The sequence below is a fragment of the Lonchura striata genome, chromosome 8 (assembly GCF_046129695.1).
Source record: "Lonchura striata isolate bLonStr1 chromosome 8, bLonStr1.mat, whole genome shotgun sequence".
NCBI classification, from domain to species: domain Eukaryota; kingdom Metazoa; phylum Chordata; class Aves; order Passeriformes; family Estrildidae; genus Lonchura; species Lonchura striata.
Window position 1 is genome coordinate 38115090 of NC_134610.1, and position 19826 is coordinate 38134915.

The following is a 19826-nucleotide window of genomic DNA, read 5'->3' on the forward strand; positions in this document are numbered from 1 at the left end:
CCAGTTCCTCCCACACTGGCCACCATGAAATGAGGGCTTGGCTGTGAACCCTCAGATAACTGATGCCAGATTTAGATTTCCTTCCTAAGGACTCGACAGAAATGTCATGGGATTTGACAGGAAACAATCCCTTGTTCTGCAAAAGGTGCCATTTCTAACTCATCTTCAGTACATCCCGAGTATTTAGGGCTGCACTAGTTAAAATCTCTGGGAATTTTGTCTTAAACAGGGGCAGAATTGGCACTCAAGGTTCTGTTTTAGCTGTTAGACCAGCAGATCCTAAAGGCAGTAATCCCTAAGGTGTTACCTGTATTTAACATGGGAAAGCTTAGGTAAATGTACATTTTTCTTCCTAAAGGTAAGGTATTAATGTTATTTTTAACTATTGTGAGATGTGATCTCTAGGCACAGTCAGTTTTCAGAACCTTATAAAGCAGCTAAGGGCAATTCCACTGCTGGGCAAGAAAATCCCCCAGGCTGCCTGGGAAAAGCAGAAAGCTTTAAATCAAAACTAAATTATTAGTTTATAAATTAATCACTTAAGAACTGTAGAACATGGAAACGTAAATAAACTTAACAAATGAAGAGTAGTGCTGAATGTTTCTGTAATGTGCTGCTGCTTTACTAGAACTTTACTAGAGCTTGGTACCAGGGCTGTGCTATGTGAAAAATGGATTTGTAGAAAATGTTTAAAATTTGATAGAATACAATTATAATGCATTATAATTAAGAAATAATTAGCTTCTAATAGTTATAAAATAAATTATAACATCTGCATTATCTCACCCTTCACATAAAACTAAAAAAACCAAATAAAAGTTTTTAAAACAGCTCTCAGTTACCCCATCTCTAAATAAAAAAAAAAACCTAAAAACTTAATCCAACAGGGCTACTGCAGCTGGACTTGCATGAGGCTTGACACCTGTTAGCGCCTCCAGAAACTTGGAGGAGGACAAAAAAAAAGGTCAACAGTAAAAAATTTATTTTTTGGGTGTTTGTTGCAAGGAAGGAGGTGAGAGGAACAGATTCCTTGTGGAAAGGGTGCTTTACTTTTTTTCTTTCACCCCTGTGCAATTTAACTGACCATGGGCAGCTGTTCACTTCCCTCTGCCCCTGCAGTGTGATGTGAGGAATATTTTGATTATTTTTATATGGACTTAGAGAAATATGGATGGATTAACATGCCAGTTCTTAGGTTTCCCTTCCCTGCTCTTGACATACACAGGCAGTGGCTTGCAAAGGGGTGGGAGAAGAGGATTTTGCTCCTTTAATTATTAGGAAAAAATTATTTTAGCTCACTGTAAGGGCTGTCAAGCATTGGAACAGGCTGCCCACTTAAGTGGTAGAGTCACCGTCCCTGCAAGTGCTCAAAAAATTTGTGGATATGGCACTTGGGGACCTAGGTTAGGGGTAGGCTTGGAAGAGCTGGGTTAATGCTTGGACTTGATGATTTTAGAGGGCTTTTCCAGCCTTCATGAATTCTACTCCAGACATAAGGCACTCACCAGTCTTGAAATCATGACTGAAAAGTTGATTAATAAAATTTCCTTGCTGATCATGCCTGGGTCAAATTCCCTGGAACCCAGGGCAAATATTCCACAGGCAGTTTCCACATCTGCCACACACATTGGAGAATGTATGGACAGCACAAACCCGTTCAGCAGAAGACAAATTGTGCTACTCCTGTGCCATTTATCATTTCAGTTGAGTTCTGTATTCCTTGGAGACTCCTTTTAAAATAGGAGGAATCATAGAAATTAATTTCTTCTCTTGGGCTGAATTATAAAAGCCTGAAGAACAAACAGAGTGTGGCATTTTCTGTTCTGGAGGCACAGCCCCACTTACCATGCCCAGAAATATCATTTCCTCCTCTCTCAGCTTCTCTGTTTTCTTGCGCTGGCTGTGCCCACGCCAGACCTGGATTGTAAACAAAACCCTGATGAGATAAATGGGCCTTGGTACAGCTTCCTTTTCTGAGGCAGACACAGGAAAAAACAAATAGAGGAAGGAAAGGCACAATATAGAGTTGAAACTATTGCTTTTTAACAGGTTGCCATCTGGTATTCTTTTTTTTTTTATTTTTTTTTAACAAATTCTGAAGTTTATCCCCTCATGCTGCTCTGGGAGGCTTCTAAAAACTGTCACTGCTTCATGAAGTTCAGACATAAGATTTAGGCTGAGCTACTGCTTCATCAGACTGAATTGTCTGAATTATTCACATGCAAGAACTCTTTGTGGAATTTAGCACTGACCTTCCTCTGTCCTTTTTTCTAGATATGGAATGAACTCTTCCCCTGGAGATCACAGAAAAAGGCATGAATTCAGAGATGCACTGAATTCCAAGGGGAGGCCAGAAAGAGCAACTGAGGTCATAAAAATCAGAATGGAAAAACAACGTGTAAGTTAAAGTCATCCTGCATTGCCAGTGCAGGACTGGTTCCATTGATCTTACGTCTAGGGTCCTGTCTCATTTTTTAAAGTGGTTTAAATTATGCATTTCACCTTGCTGGATACCCTAAAAAGGATAATTTCAGAAAGTTCCCCATTGCGTGAGCTGTGTTTCTGTCTACAGCTGCTCTCCTGACCAAGACACTGTCATTTGGCTTTGCAAGAATTGTTGCTACACAAGAAACTCACCTTTTGAATGCAAGTGGCAGCATCATCTGGACTTTTACCTGTCTCTTTCTCCTCTTTTTTACTTTGTCTTTTCTCTTCAAGGTAAATTCTCTTCATGAACGCTGCTCGAGCGCGGCCCTGGCGAGCCCGTTCTGCCACCTGGATCACTTTAATGGCTTCCTCAAGTGTCATGGCCGTGACAGGTTCCTTCAACAGCACAGCCAAAAAACGGAATCAACAAAGGAAAGTTATGTTTTTTAAATTGCCTGCCTCAGTTAGAAAATGGTATCTTAGGAAACAAAGAGCAGAGACTCCTGTTGATATGTGATGTGGAAAACCTGTTTTGCTGGGAAGTCACAGTGGCTCATGCAGTCCTGCTGAACTTGATCCAATTGAGCAGAAAGAAACAGCCATGGGGCTTTGTCCTTCTAAAAGGAGAATTTCTTAGGCTGTGGAATGTTTTCCTTTCCTTTCTGAAGGGAAGGGTTCTGGAGGTGCTGCTGGGATCACAGTTCTTTCAATGAAAATGGAAGGAGGGCTGTTCTGAGTCAGAGGGGAAAAATGGATCAGAACAGAAGGGACTCCCCCTTCCCACTCCTGAGAACCCATGGAAAAGCTGAATTGGTGTTCTTTCTTGATGTTTATCTCCCAACTGGAGGCAGCTCATATTTAATTATTATAGTTATATTGCCTGGCACTTACTTTCAGCAGGGCTTTCTAGGACACATTTATACAGAATAGATTTCCTGAACAGAATCACATAAACCATGTGCAGAGCAGATTCCTGAGATGAGCTCCACTGGTTTTGATTTATCTTGGAGTGCTCCTAACAGCAGTGCCACAGACACTGGAGAGCTCTAGCTGGTTACACAGCAGCCAGGATTTCCTGAGAGGATGAGGTGCAGAAGTGCTGACAGCCCTGCAGCAATCCCAGTGGTGAGTGAGCTAGAAGTGCAGCACAGGACACTGGATTTACACTGGGTGAGGTGATTTTATTGCTGTTTATTGAATCCCCTGGCTCCCTGTAGCAGCCTGGCAAGGGACAGCTGGACCCTGCCAGAGCCTGGTGCTCTGGCTGAGCTGGCTGCTCACTAGACAACCTCATCCCTGATGGATGCCACGCTGGAAAGGGGCAAGAGCAGAACTCTGGGAAGCAAAAAGGCTTCAGGATAAACTGTGCTGAAACAGGATCTCCCCAGAGCAAGGTCAGATGAGCAGAAGAGCAGAGAACTCAAACAGGGGAGCTCTGCAGCTGCCCAGGAAAGCCTCCAGTGGGGAAGCCTGTGCTCTGTCTCTGCAGTCTGCCTGGGGCTGTTCCCATACCTGGGGACTTTCCCTCTGGTATTTTGTGGGATCAACAGGCACAATCACTGCTGGAGAATTCAGGGCAGCAGTGTGACTGAGTGGGCCATCACTCAGTCTCTTATGGCTACAACATCCATAAATCCAAGTTATCCAGGCATGTAGGCACAGTTGTTTACTTCAGGGGTCAACATGCCTTTCCCGAAAGGTCAAAAGTGTATCAAATCCAGAGCAGTCTTCACTGCAGCACTTGTGTACTTGTCTGTAATCACTTTTGCTCTACCAAAACTCAGTTGTCTGCTCCTCCCAGCAGCTGCAGCTCTGTAGCTGCACAGGGGAAGCTGCACTCACTGTTCCAAGGTCATAAACAAGTGAATGCCAACAGTTGTGCTGACCCAAGTTCTGCCTGCTCCAGTGAGGAATCCTGGGCCAGGACAACTTGGTTTCAGTAGTGATGTCTCAGGTTTTAGCTTTTCTATTTTTCAGATTCTGTGCTGCTTTAGTGTGCACTTCTGAGTTTCCTATTTGGAGATGGTGAGCTCTCTTCACAGAGTAGGGAGACAAAACAATTTCTTCTCTGGCTAGGGACCAAGGACAAATGATCCAAATCTCAGGCCAAGAGCACAAACAACGTGGACTGAAGAGAGAAAAACAAGAAGGATGGGACTTCATAACCTAAAGCTGGAATTGGACAATGAACTCCAATGTGCAAATGGAGCAGAACTTATAAAAGTGAGAGACCCCATGACCAGTTGTCCATTTTGTGACCATTTTGGTTCATTTTGGGAGTGGCCCTGGCTGGGCTCTTGTGCTGCCCAAGGTGGATCCACTGAGGCCTTCTAATAAGTCCCTACTTTATTCATTTTATTAATATTTAACTCCATCTAGTCTCTGTTCTAGGTCAGCCTTCTCAAGGCATTAGGAGGACTAATTACATGATGAGGGTTAGACAAATAAAGCACTGACTTGGCCATAGTGCTGCTCTCTCTGACACTCACACACAGAAAGCAGAGTAGAATCATTTCAGTCTTACCAAGCCTTGAGATGTGACTGGATATTGTTTGACAGGGAAATCTAAGGTTTCTTTCTGCTTGTGCCTTATCTGTAAACACAATTTTACTTCCTCACTGCTGTAGAAGCATTCCCACATTCAGACACATGTGGCTGTGAACTAAACAAATCAAACACGATATGTAGGTATGGGTTCCATTTACCTGTTCCAGCAAACCAGCATTCAGCAAAGTCTCATACAGGTATTTCTCCCTGTCCTGCAGGATTCCCAGGTTTTCTTTAATGAAATACTTTGGGATGGGAATTTCTATGTCTTCCTGGAGGAAGAAAGTCACAAGATGCTTTTTAGGACTGTATTTAAATCACATTACTGATTAATTGAACACCTCTACAATGCAATAAAATAAGGACAGAGGTTGTTGAATATTTTTTTGAGTATTGGGGAATTTGACCTTTGTAACAGCTGCTGTTATTTTTCAATTACTTTAGGCCTAATTCAATAAAAACAAATAAATCAATCCAGTTTGTGAACCATGTGAGCCCAGAAATCTTTCTTCTTATAATGGCTCAATTATATTATCAAATTGCTAAAATATTTGGCTGGGTTGCTAGAAATTTAAACATTATTTCCACCAAGCTGAATACCTTTGGTTGTGTGATCATCCCACTTCTTGTTTTAATCAACATGAAAAATAGATCTGTTCTCTTGCCATTTTTTTTTACCATTATGAGGAACCAAAGCATAATTCTAAAGTTTTTTATAGGTATTTTGAGCTGTAGACAAACTGTCTGCCTGTGACTGTAGTGTATCAGACACTTCTTAAAATTAGACATGACCAGAAGTGCCTGTCTTTACTAATTTCTGTAATTAAAAAGATGTAACTGATTTACATTTCTCCCAATTTCATTCCCCATTCCCTCAGCTGCAGAGACATCCCTACCATGACACCACAAGAAAGCTTCTGAGTTGGGCTGTGCTTATCCCTGATGATTTTATCAGTGCAGAGGTCTGGTCTGATAAAGTTTCTAAATATTTGTCTTGCTAAGCTCCCTGTTTGCACCTTCCAACAACCCTTGGTGGTTGATGGAAAAGATCATATGCTGTATTCTGAGTGCAAATCACTCTAGGTGGATTAAAATCTGGAGGTATAAGAAATCAAGGGTTTGTATGGACACCCTCCTGTAGGATGAGAGGATTTTCAGACTGCCAGGGAGCAGAGTCAGTGTAGGAGAATCTCCAATGTCTCACCTGGCCTTTAATTCCAAGTGATTCTGGATTATGACTTTTACTGACTGGAAAAAGGAGATCAAAACCCCAGTGCCAGTGCTGGAAGGGGTGGGGAGCCTGCTTCTCTTCATAATCTCTTTTTTGGGGCCCTGCACTGAAAAGTCAGGCTTGGGATGTTTAACCTTGAGTCAAATTTGTGGCTTTTTAACCACTCCCAGCTCCACATGGGATTTATGGATCCAAATACCTTCACAATTACCCCAGGAAATGGAGCGACTGGATGCTGGAAGGCAACTGCACAAAAACACAAAGTACAGAACTGGAGAAATAGTAAAGTTTGGCCTTGCAGTGACACAGTACAAAATAGGCAATATCATCACATTAGATATAAAGTGTTGTGTCCTCTGCCTTCAATCCTGCAGGATTTTAGCACTGATAATAAAGGGAAAGGAATGACTGGAGATATCCTTTCTGGGCAGATCCTTTGAGAAACAGGAGTTATTTGTCCAGTAATTTTGTTCTGTTACTAAGAATATTTTAATATTTTGTTAAAAAGAACACTCCATAAATCTTTATTCTTATCTAGTATGGAAAATGTTTTCTTTGAAAAAACCTAAAATCTCCTCAGTGATTGATTTCTTTTGTGGTAGGTAGGTATGTTATGCCTTCTTAAAATTAAGGTGTGGTGCAGGAATTTGAATTTATGCTTGTTTTTGAAGAGATGTCAGGCATGACTCCTCAGACTTGCCAACTTTTTGCTGCAGATGGATTTACTGCTGAGTCATGAAAACAGCAGTGCTAAGGATTTCAAAATATGATTTGAAGGATTGTTTTCCCTGGAGATGTACTTACACTCTCAGTTTAAAATGGCTTAAAATAGTGATTAATGTTGACAATAAAGGGCTGGTGGAAATTCCTGGCAAATCCTCTCCTAAATTTGCAGATGTGCAAACAGAAACACGATGCAGATCTCGGAGTGATGCTAGAATGATACCGGGCGATTTATCTCGGAGCTGCCATGCTACAAAAAGCAGGAATTTCATGTGGTTTTAGCAAAGCAGCGGTACCGGAATGTGACAATAGATGGAGCTGTCTGCGAGAGAAGTAACCCTCTTTGCCAGCTCATTTTTTCCTGCGCCTTTTAAAGCACAGCTTCCACACTTGGCCTCATTGTCATATTCACGGTGCTGATTTCACCGTGCCATGAAGGGCAGGCTGCAGTGGACTCCACTTTACTTATCAGTGGCCCATTTTCTATCTCACCCCACATTAAAATCTGGCCAAGTCAAGCTCCTGACACTTAACAGCAAAGCTGTGAAGTTATTACTGACAGAAAGTAGGTCTAGATGGGATATTGGGAAGGAATTCCTCCCTGTGAAGGTGGCAGGCCCTGGCACAGCCCAGAGCAGCTGTGGCTGCCCCTGGATCCCTGGAAGTGTCAAAGGCCAGGATGGATGGGGCTTGGAGCAACCTGGGCTAGTGGAAGGTGTCCCTGCCCATGGCAGGGGGTGTGACTGGATGGGCTTTGAGGTCCTTTCTACCCCAAGCCATTCTGGGATTCTGTGAGTACAAATTCATGTTGTTAATATGGAATCATGGAATAGGTCAAGTTGAAAGAAACCACAAATGGTCATCTGGTTCCACCTCCCTGCTCCCAGGCAAAGACACCCCTCCCTTGCTCAGAAAGGTGAGTGCCATCTGATGCCAGCACTCCTGGCACTGCACAAGCCATTCCACTGTCAAACCCCTCAAAATTATGGTGGTGACACCAGCTGGGGAGCCATCTGTTCCTTTCAATATCGCTGGTTTCAACTGGAAGTATCAGGAGAAAATAATTCGTGCCCCAGATCCCTTACTAAATGTCCCAGAACCCTGAAATAATTTGTGATCACCCTCAGACTGTGTGTTACCCTTTCCCTGCCCTCTGCATGCAAGATCACATCCATTGGGTGTGAAACATTTGGAAATTTCCTGGTGACCCCAGAGAGGCAGCAAATAAAACACCTACAGACTGGGTTACAAATAAAACAGCTACAGACAAAACCCATCTTTCCCACGAATCAGCTCATAATGGAGGTAGCTCTACCGGGACACGCTGTAGCTCCATCAGGATGCCATCCATGGAGTGACACTCGGAGTTCTCCAGGGCCACCATCTCTTTCTTGATCTCCAGGATGCGGCCCATGACCCCGTCCAGCACCTGCCGAACCGCCGCCCGCTTCTGCTGGTGGATGAGGTGGTCGTGGGCCTCCTCCAGCTTCCGGAAGATTTCCAGGTATTGGACGTAGGCAGTGGCCAACATCTTCATCACTTTCCCACGGTCCTCCTGTGGCTGGAGTAACTCCTCTCTCTCTCTCTGGAGCATGGTGTCCAGCTCTCTCTGGGTGTCTGCCCACATCTTGATGTAAGTGCTGGTTGGAAAGAGGAGAATTTCGTGTCAACCTGACATGAAGGCAGGAGTGAGCACACAGCAACGCCAGGGCTCTGTGGGTGTGGATTACTCACAAAGCAAGCCTGGAAGTGTCAGCCATTACATTTCTAAGGAGGTTTTTAACTACAAACTATTTTGGAAACCATTAGCAGGAGTTTCTGGGTAGTTTTATTAAAACAAGCTTAAAAGTTTAAAGCTTTTCAGCTTTATTCTAAAAGGCTTGAAGCATCCCTCAAGCGCTTGAAGTTACAAACCCCAACAGTGGCAGGAGTTTTATTCAGCTGTGCTAATTGAGAAGATGGTTTAATTGAAAAGGTATCTCCCTCCAATGCCTTTTAATAGGGGAAGAACTATTTGAGGCTCTGCATTTTTGGGATGAGGACCAATTAATGTTTCTAAAGCTGTTCTGCCTTTCTGAAGTGGTTGCTTGGAGTTAACTGCAGGGTAAGGGTGGGGTTGGTGCCAATGCTGGAGTGAAACTGTAGGCCTAATTCAAATGTGAGGCGAGGAAAATAATTTGATTTATTTCCGTGGTAGTAATTGTTGCACTCCAAGGAATTGCTAAACATCTGGTCTGGTGGCTGTGGGATTATGTGGCATGGGTGCTGTCACCTCAGGCCATCTCTATTTCCATGAGCAATAATGCTGCTCACTTGGTAGTTTTGGTAGGAATAAGTGGACTGGCTGTCAGTGGCTTTTCATGGGAAAAGCAGATCAGAATGTCCTGGGGGATGAGCCTAAAGGAGGAAGAAACGAGCCATGAGGTTTTTATTCAGAGAAAGGCTCAAACAGCAGGTTTGTCATGGAAAGGCATTAATAACACCTGTGGCAGTGAAGACATTTTTAGGTCCTGTTCTTCTTTGCCAGATGGAGACTCTTGGCAGTTATAAGTGTTAAAAAATTCTACATCTTTGAAAATGCCTCTCTAGGAACAGAACAAGGAAATTCCTTCTGCACTGAGACTTGGTTGTGTTGGGAGAAAACCAGTTCATTCACATTGTCCTGCTGAGGGGAAAACAGTGGCTATGGAAACAGGGACAGCTGACTTGCTCCTTAATCCTAGGAATGAAAGCCTCAATGGTGCAATCTAGACCCATCCTTGCTGAACCAAGTTGCTGTTCCTAGAGCTCCTCAAAGAGGGATGAGAACAGCAAAAGGCCCTGCCTTTGTTAGATGAGCTTTGAGAGCAGACCTTGTATTGAGGGAGTGTTGGTTTATTTATCCTGACCAGAAAGCTGGACAGATGTTAGCATTGTTTGTGCATGACAATAAATGTTGGAGCTCTGTGAGCTGATCTTATCATTCCCAGTCCTGGAGGTCAGAGTGACCCAAGGCTTGTGCTGCGAGAGGGACGTGTGGGATGGGACAGGACAAACTCCAGCCCTTGAGTGCCCCGAACGTGGGGTGCCCTGCACGCCCTGGCTGGTGATAGGGCTGAGAGATTCCCCCCAGCAGTCAGCACAAACAGCAACAAACCCAAACCCTGCTATTGAATTTGCACCATTAACGTTTTAAAGGGCGTATTATACTCTTCAGCTGACCTGGCTTTCTGCAGGATGCAGCTGGCCTTGCTTTTCCTCATGCTTCTGCAGCCCACCCAGGTCTTTCCCCTTCTCTTTTTTTCCTACTTCATTTACATCCCATTGCACCACCCGTATCAGTCAATTGCAGCAATTAACCCAGGTGCAGGAGAATAAACAGAATAAACCCGGCAGAGGGGAGAAGATGGGGACAAGCAAGGCCAGCACGAGCTGGAGCCAGGACACGGAAGGATGTGAGGCACACGGGTTTTCCAGCGCAGGAGGAAACGGCGCGGTGCCGTGCGTACTTCGTGTGATTTCTCACGGAAAGTGGAGAGGTTGTCAACCTTTGAGGAAGCCCAGCCCTGTGGGGTGTCCCCACAGCCATCCTGCTGATTTATGAGCTGTGGGGTTGCTGGGGCTGGGGCCTTTCCAGTGCAGGTTACTGCACGGAGACGCCGCGCTGAGAAGCGACCGATGTACAATAATCTCCCTCTCTGCCTCCTCTGACTGAGGAATGTCAAGTGGTTCCTCCTGCTGAGCCAGCTAATATCCAGTTTCTTTTTATATTGGGAACGGCTCGTGGAGGGAGGAGAGGAGGGGGCTGGAGCGCTGCAGCCCTTCGGAGGACGTTACCATGAGGCACTGCAGATAGGACATAATTGCTTCCATGAAGCATTAGTTTATCAGATAAGCACTGGGATGATTGCAGGCACAGTTGCTGCAGGTCAGATGTTAAGACTATGGATATTATGGGATGATTGTGGCTTTTGCAACAGCAGCGTTCCGGGTACATGAGGGCAAGAGAAAGGACACTGGAAAACGGAAGTGCTGAAGGAGAAGGTGAATGTGATAAATTTGTAGCTGACAGCCCTAGTACCTGCTGTGTTCAGGATCACTGACACCTTGGGGACCTGACCCCCCAAGTTTCTTAGGTATGGGATGGGGACATCAGACACTGGGTAACAGGACAGGGCAAGCAGAAATCTGATTTGAGTGTTGCACTGCTTCACCCTGATTAAAAACTAGAGGGTACACATCCCCAAAATGGGATTAAAATGGTTACTCCAGGTTTTACTGGTGCCCAAATGAGAGACCTTCTGGACTAGTTTGAAGGATGAGCTGTGCCTGGTGTTTAGAGCTCCTTTTTGGGGACTTGGCAGAGCTGCTGTGAAGTAGAAGAGCCCTTCAGCTTTAGAGACAAACGTGCTCAGGGGTAGTCAGGAGGAGTAACTTCAAGGTTAGGCTTTAAAAGCAAAGGAGAGCACTGCCTGTGAATCAGACACCGTGTGATCTCTAAGTCCCTATTGGAATTTTTGCCTATTTGCTCAGTGTCCTTTTGCATTAAGTTGTGAACTCCCTCAAAATTGCTTCCACACGCTGCAGGGGGAGGACAGTGTAGCCTTGAATGCACTGGGTTTGTATTTACTGTTACTAGTCCACCTTGTAGGCTCTGTTCTGCTCTGGGCTGTATCTGTGCCCAAAGATACTCCACCAGATTTAGGCTGGATTAGAGCATCTAACTCACCTATTAGTGCAGGTAATGAGCCTAACTTTCTTATTCAAGGCTTAATAAAATCAAATCCTGGGAAAGAAAGCTGTCTCTTGATTTCTCTGTGCATATAGCACTGTAAGTAATGCTACAAATTGTCATAGCAACTCCCAAATAGGGGTGTTATGGGGAAAATAAGCAATGCTGTAATGGGATGAGGAAGAAGCACATCAAGTGACTGAACTCCAGAGTCCCCAGAGTGATTTCTGGCAGCTCACAGCTTGGAGGGAAGGTCAGAGCTTTAACTCCTCGCTGACATCCTTTCTCTTCACTCCCACAAAGTAGAAACAGAGACTATGGGCTTAAGAATTTGTTTTGCCCATAGCCTGATTGCCAGTTCAAATCTCACTTTTATTGCTCAAAATAAAGCCTGCTCTCCTTACTTAGAGTGAAGCTTAACAACATAGGGTTTTTTCCTGCTGAGGTTATAAAGAGATGTTTAAAATCCTGCCAAATTGTTCATGCCTTGTTTTAGTATTGTAGGGCCCTCCAACTCTGCATGTTTGCTTGACCCATCTCTGCTAACACTGGGAAAAGCTTGTTGGTTTTGGGTCCAGCTGAGGTGAGCCTGCTTACTGGTGTTGGACTGGTTTTAAGGCTGAAGCATGCCCTTCTTGGAAGGGTTTGTGCTGAGCATGCAAACTGTCCCTCAGGCCACTCCTGAGCCAGGAGAAGAATCTGGCATCAGTGGGGTCACCTTTGTGTGGCTTTTCTTCTTCCCCCCAGAGCGTCTCTGTGTTTTACTCACTGCCAAAGGGAACATTATTCCTATTATTCCAGGACATGGCACAGTTTGTCTCTGGATTTGTGCATGGGCTGAACCCTGGCTTCTTTGATGCCTGGTTTTTCTGGGCTGCCCTCAGGAATATCTCCTGCTTTCCCATGTTAAAGCTGCAGTAGTGCAGTGCTGCCTGGGTCTTCCTGGTTTATCCTGATGGATGGAAGGAGGTGGAAGGGAAAACATTTGAGTCTGACTCCAGCTTTCCTCACCTCATTTGGAAACTCCTGTGTGATTAAACCAGTGCTAAATCGTGTGTGTTAAAACCCTGTTGAAGGAACCTCTGCTGCCACTGCAAACCCGCCTTGTGTTTCTTTCTCAGAAATGAGGCCGGGTTGTGCTGGAGGCTGGAGAAAGTGCCCCAGGGTTTGAGACACCAAGGGGATGTGGAGCAGGGCTCAAGGAGCCTGGCACAGGACACACAGGCAGCTGTGACGGAGCAGAGGGGACCGAGATGCAGGGCTGGTGACAAGAAGTGCACGCAGGGGCCACTGCTCGGGGTCCCCTAGCCACACTGGGAGCCTGACAGGTCAGGCATTATGCTAAGCCTTGGGCAAACACGGGGGAGGGAAACCCTGCCCTGCAGCCTCTGGAAAATAAAGAAACAAGAGACAAAGGTTGGGAGGGGAAAGTGAGGCCCTGAGAGGAAAAAAGGGTTTTTAATGCTGCTTTTGCTTTTGGTTTTTTTTCCCTCTTTCTAAAAATCACCAGGTTTAGGATGACTGCTGGCTGATTCAGGTCAGCAGTTACCTGTTTCCTCACAGGTGTTGTGTGGTGATTACATTACAGGAGTAGCCCCCCCTTTTCTCTTTTATCCTATTACATGCAAACATTTTTTGTGTTGGAGAGCCCTTACTACACAACCTGTCTGAATTCAACAAGTGTTTAGACAATGCTTTCAGACACAGGGTGGGGTTCTTGGGATGTCCTATGCAGGGCCAGCAGCTGGATCGATGGCCCTGGTGGGTCCCTTCCAACTCAGCACTGATTCTCTGAACTGAATTGACTGAAACGTTGTCAGAATTAATTGCTGATTTCAAAGCCTTTAGCCTGCAGTCTGGAGCAGTTCAGGCTCATGAGCCTGTTTAAGCCTGCCCTGCTTCTAAAATAAGATTAGTCTCACAATTATGCCAAACTTGTCAGCTGGTGGTGAATGTGACTCTGCCAGATGACTTTTTAAGCAGGCTTGCTCCAGCCACGATGTTCTGCAGAGTTGGAAGCATTTGGGGGAAAATAAAGGATAAACCTCAGTAGGGTTTGGTTGTGACAAGAGAAGAAAACACACAGCCTGCTGGCATTGTTAATGTGAACAGCTCTGTGCTTCTGTCATCTCCAATTTCAGTCCTGGGTACTATGACAGAAAGTGAAGGGGGGAATAAAAGATTTGTGTGGCAGAAATGTAATGGGAAACCACAGGGAAGGTGAGGAAGCAGCTTCATGGAGCAGCAGCAGCAGCAACACACCGCAGCAGGTCTCAAGCACCTGCTCCAGCCAAACTCACAAGGCTGGCAGGAAAAAGAAGTGTTTTCTTCTAGTTTTCTGATAAAACCCCATTTTCCTAAAAGGCAAAGCAATTAAGGTGTGGGAAAAGCTATTTTGGGCTGTCAAATGCTCCGGAGGTTGCCCTCCTGTCCCTCAGGCTGCAGCTCCTGCCTGGGCCGTGCCCTGGGCTGATCCCACAATGTGGGCAGCAGGAAAGGGGGAATTCTTCCCCTCTGTCCTGCTCAGATGAGACTCCCACCTGCAGAGCGGCCCCAGCCCTGGGGCACAGCACAGGAAGGACCTGGAGCTGCTGGAGAGTCCAGAGGAGGCACCAGGATGAGCAGAGGGATGGGGCAGCTCCATCCCTCTGATCATCTTGGTGAAAGGCTGGAAGAATTGGGAATGCTGGAGAAGAGAAGCTTTGGGGTGACCTAACTGTGGCTTTCCAGTACCTGAAAGGAACCTGCAAGATGAATTGAGAAAAGATTACTGACAAGGTCCTGGAGTGCCAGGACAAGGGGGAATGTCTTCCCACTGCCAGAGGGTAGGGATGGATGGAATATTGGGAAGGAATTGTTCCCTATGTGGTGATGAGGCCCTGATACAGGGTGCCCAGAGAAGCTGTGGCTGCCCCTGGATCCCTGGAAGTGCCCAAGGCCAGGTTGGACAGGGCTTGGAGCAGCCTGGGACAGTGGGAGGTGTCCCTGCCCATGGAAGATGAGCTTTAAGGTCCCTTCCCCACCCAAATTATTCTGTGTTATATGAACAGCAGCCTCCTCTCTCCTTTGCAAGCAGACTTTTTCCTTGCAAGCAGTATTTGCCTATAACACACTTCACTGCTTCTGAAAACAAAGTTTATTTCAGCTTTAACCATCCTATGCCATATTTTTCTTTTTACCCCTCTCTTCCTTAGCACAGGAAAGGGCAATTACCCATCAAGCTGCCTACAATTCCATGCATAAAGGGCTGTGTCTGGGCGCTGCTCTACCCAAGCCAGGAGCAGGAGGCTTTAGGCTCAAAGCTGACACCACCTACTCAGTTTCTTGAAGACTGGGGCCTTTTCTTTATTTTCCAGCACAAGTGCTGCTGGGATATTTCCACTGACAATGCTTTTCCCCAGAGGAGACACTGAACGAGTAATACACAAGATCTTTCCCTACCTGCTCATTAAGGATGAAGGGAGGCACAGGAGGGAGCTGCAGCTTTGAGTCTTAGCTGTGATCAATTTGATCCTGTCTCTGATTTCCTGCTTTAACATAAGCAAGATGATGTGCTAATGCTCACCAGGGGTGGAAAGAGGGGCAAAGATGAATCTGTGACTGCTTGGGAGATGTATGAGAGAGAACATGCAAAGAATGCCCAGGAGGAAGCTAATAATTGTGGCGTTTGGTTGGAATTTGAAGAATATGGCCTGGGGCCAGACGCTGAATGAGGGGATAAAAAGAAATATTCAACAACGGGCCAATGGCTGAATGAGGCTGGGGCCCCGTGGGAAGAGAATAGGATGTGATCGCAGCATCAGAAACTGCATCGTAATGCAGCCACAGAACATGAGGAGGGAGAGGGGAGGGGATTAGAAGTTGCACTGACATTTTTTCACATTTGGGTGTTGCAATCTTAATTTTCTTCAGCTGAGCCTTTGGGATGTGATATAAAACAGAGAGCTCTGCTTTGGTTGTTTCTGTTGGAAGCAGGAAGGGAAATGCTCGGGATCTTGTCTTAGATCAATATTTGACCAGTGAATTAATATAAATTCTATTTGTGACACGAGATTAAATTTTAAAGCGCTTTGATTGTTTAAAGCTCCTTGGTGGCAGTGGCAAATGTCTTGTAGCTGATTAAAACCTGGCAGGAGTGGTAGCAGTGCCAAGACTTGGCTTTGAACGTGTCTGGACTAGGGCTGCCAGAGGCAAGGTAAGAAATCACTGGTCAGGATCCCCCGGGTCAAGGAGAGGGTAAACAAATCCATAAAAGAGGAGGAAACAGCAGGAAAACATAAATACAGCAGCATTTCTATGAATCTCCAGTGTCTGGAACAGAAGGTACATCTGCATGCAAATGCTGAGGCTGAGTGCTTTGGGAAGTGAGATACCCCAGCACTTTTTAATCACCCTACACTTAATGGCTCTGTTCCCTCCCGAGGGCTGAGACTGTCCCTAGAAAATACCAGGCATGTCTGGACATGCTGACTTCTCCCTTGGCTGGCTGCTGGACTTAGTGACCCTAAGAGAGAACATTGCTGCGCTCTGAGCATCCTCTCTGCCCTGCCACAGAGCTTCCTCTGAGGCAGTGGAATTAAATCTTCTGCTTTAGCCCACACCTCCTAGAATCACAGGACCTGGAGGATGGTGAACATGCCTCAGAACCCAAGGGTTAGCTCCAGGAAAGCGGTGTAACATTTCTGTTTCTGAGGAGCCAAAGTTCTTTCTCATAACCCTCTTTCATTATTGTCTCTTTGCCTCACTGCCTTCAGGTAAGGCAGGTTGTTATAAGTCATTTTTGTCACATGGCATTTAAAATACCTTGGATACGGCCTCAAGTTGCACCAGGGAAGGTTTATAAAGTAACAGAATCATGGAATGGTTTGGGTTGGAAGGGAGCTTAAAGAACATCCCACCCCCTGCCATGGGCAGGGACACCTTCCACTAGCCCAGGTTGCTCCAAGCCCTGTCCAACCTGGCTTGGACACTTCCAGGGATCCAGGGGCAGCCACAGCTGCTCTGGGCAACCTGTGCCAGGGCCTTGCCACCCTCCCAGGGCAGAATTTCTCCTCAACATCTCCAATCTTTACCTGCCCTCCTGCTAAAGGCCATTCCCCTTTGTTCTATTACTTCATCCCTGTGTGAAATGTCCCTCTCTGGCCTTCTTGTCAACCCCGTTTAGCTACTGGGAGGACACACGATGGACTGGATATTAGCAAAAATTTCTCCATGGAAAGAAGAAGGTGGTAGAGTGCCCATTCCTGAACGGATTTAAAAGCCATTTGGATGTGACACCTGGGGACTTTGGTTAGTGGTGGCCTTGGCAGAGTTGGGTAAAGGGTTGGACTTGATGATCTCAGAGGCTTTTCCAACCTAAACAACTCTGATTTATGGTACACAGCCAGCATAACTCACTACCACCAACCACATTACCAGCAGCCTTTGAACCCAACTCTGGCTTGTGTTTAGGAAGAGCTGTAAATCCTGGCCTGTGCATAGCTACAATGTCATTACAGCAACCTGAGCCAAGGAGCTTCAACACCAAATTGAGAATCCCTCAGCAGCACCTTGCTCAGAAACAGGAGTGGATGTGTGGATGTGTGTTTTTGTCATGTGGTGTAGGCATGTGTTTATATGGATTTGTTGTTCAGTGCTGGCAATGCCAAAGGAAATGCTAAAAAGCCCTGTCTCTGTTAAAAGTAAACTGAGCCAAACCAGTTGGAGCACAAATATTTTCCCAGCTATGCTCATCTTAACTCCTTTGGTGTTAATCTGGCTCAAATAACTGCAGCCATGATTCAGAGATTGGGTAGAAATGACAGATTCTGAGATAACTCTGAAGAGGTCAAATACTACTTTGTGGGGTTTTTTCTTTCTTCCTTTATCTCTCTCTCTTTTTTTTTTTTTTTTTTTCTTTTAAAGAGCACAATTCAGATAACTCTCCACTACCTTGTGAACTTCACTGAACTGATTCCATGAAGAGTGTTAGGCATGATTTATATAAGCCCTGCCTTGGATCCACCATGGATCTATCTAACCAAGCTGAGCTTGGAGGCTGAGCTGGGTCTGTCCTTGGCCACAGACCCCAGACAGTCTCTGCCCTGCCCTTGGGGATGTTGTTCTTCATTCCTCTCACCTTCCTCTCCTGAACCAAGGAGCTGCCTGGCTGGTAAGGAGTAGAGTTTTCACTGGTATCTGGCTGGGGCCGCCCATGTGTGGAGGCAGGAGAGGAGAAAAGAAGGCTAGAGAAAACAATCTCAGGGGAAACCTTATTGCTCTCTGCAGCTGCCTCAAAGGGGGTTGTGGTCAGCTGGGGCTCAGCCTCTTTTCAAAGGCAACAAGCACTAGGATAAGAGGAAACGGCCTCAAGTTAAGCCAAGATGGCTTAGATTGGTTATTAGGAAAACATTTTTCACTGAAAAGAGTAATTAAGCATTGGAACAGGCTGCTGAAGGGAACAGTGGAGTCACCATCCCTGGAAGCAGATAGGGCATTTAATGATATTTCAGCTGAAGGTTAGACTAGGTGATTTTGCAGGTTTTGTCCAACCTTAATAGCTCTATGATACCCAAGGTGTTGGTGACAAGAAGGGCTGCTCTGGTTCTGAATTTGGAAGGATGTTTTAGAATCTGAGGGAGTTTTATCTGGCAAAAAACTGTGAGTTTGGAAATGGGCAAAAGAAGCAGTGGGCTTTGAGTACCACTGATGCAAGAGGAGGGAGACCATGGGGAAGATGAAATTATTTCCAGCACAGGTGCCAGGAAAGGCTTTGCTCACAACCTGCTGGGACAGCAGTTTGGATATGGTCAGGTTTGAGCGTGAAGGAAAGGATCAGAAGGAGGCAGCAAAACCACCCCGAGGTGTTTTCTCAATTTTTTTTTCTAATGCGCTATTATTTATTGAACTTGAATAAGCCATGCCCAGCTTGGAACTGGGGAAAAAGAGCCTCCACAAACTGGGCTGGGCTGCTGGAGCTGGAAGCAGCAAGCAGCACTGAGGGATAATATTATGGAAGATGCTCACAATTTAGCTCCCAGCACTGTAACAGCAGCAATAATAATAATAGTAATAATAGTAATAATAGTAATAATAATAATAATAATAATAATAATAATAATAATAGCTGGGCTTGGAGTCATGTTTCTGGGGGAGTGAGCACAGCTCCTTGCAGGCGCTTTGATTCAATGCTGTCATTGCTGTCTGTTTTTTGCAAAAGAACTTGTAAAGTTTTGCACTGTGCTAAAATTACTGGGGGGAAACACGACACTACGTGGGCTGTAAGAGCAAGGAACCTTTCGCATAAAGCGTCTGAGTGAATAACATTAATATTTGCCTGGTTTTCCTGAGGCGACGTGGTCGCTTTGCGGGGTGCGCCCGCCTCCCCCCGGGCTGCGCCTGCCCGGTCTGAGGGGATTTTCGCGGAGCCTGGGCTCTAAGAGAGAGGAGCCTTTTGCGCAGAGGGTCTGAGGGAATAATAATAATAATAATAATAATAATAATAATAATAATAATAATAATAACAATAATAATAATAATATTTGCACGGTTCTCCTGAGAGGACGCGGTGGCTTTGTGGGGGTGCACCCGCCCGCCGCGCCCCGCGCTGGGTCTCCCCCTCTGAGGGGCGCCGCTCCCCGGGCTACTCACGCCTGGGACATGCTGGGCACCGGGAGCCGCTCCGGCACCGAGCCCGACACCGGCACCGACATCGACACCAACACGGGTACGTCCCTGGAGCCCCGCCGGGCCGACAGGGCCGCGGGCCCGGCCCGAGCGTTGCCGTGGACACGGCCCGGGGGCCGAGCCCTGCCCGCGGCTTCTCCTCCGAGCGAGGGCAGCGCTTTCCGCCTTCTTTTGTGCCCGCAGCATCACGGGTGGTTTGTGCTGCATGGGGACTCAGAGCCCGTCCAGTGTCGCCCTGCCGTGGCAGGGACACCTTCCGCTGTCCCAGGCTGGCCTTGGGCACTGCCAGGGATCACGGCTGCTCTGTGCCAAAGCCTGCCCAACCTCACAGGCAAGGATTATTTTCTGTGTATCTGATCTAAATATCTCCTTTTTCACTTTAAAACAGTCCCATGTTGCTATCTCACCGCCCACCCCTTTAGTTTTGTTTTTTTGCCCCAAGTTTCCTTCCCAGCCCCTATTATTTTCACTCCCCACATTAGTTTCCTTCCCCCCCCTTTCTTTGCCTCTCTTTATTTTCCT

The 19826-nt window shown here is 46.1% G+C and overlaps 1 protein-coding gene across 1 annotated transcript in view; it reads right to left on the minus strand.

The window, feature by feature from the left end:
- Positions 1–19319, minus strand: part of DRC11 (dynein regulatory complex subunit 11) — a 99373-nt gene extending 80054 nt beyond the window's left edge. The window contains exons 1-5 of the mRNA XM_077785229.1: positions 19269–19319; positions 8244–8568; positions 5133–5246; positions 2638–2823; positions 1846–1917 (exon numbers count right to left, since the gene is read on the minus strand). Of these exons, the coding sequence (XP_077641355.1) occupies positions 1846–1917; positions 2638–2823; positions 5133–5246; positions 8244–8568; positions 19269–19279 (708 nt within the window). The 5' untranslated portion in view covers positions 19280–19319. The remainder of the gene's footprint in view (positions 1–1845; positions 1918–2637; positions 2824–5132; positions 5247–8243; positions 8569–19268) is intronic.
- Between the last annotated feature and the right edge of the window lie 507 nt (positions 19320–19826).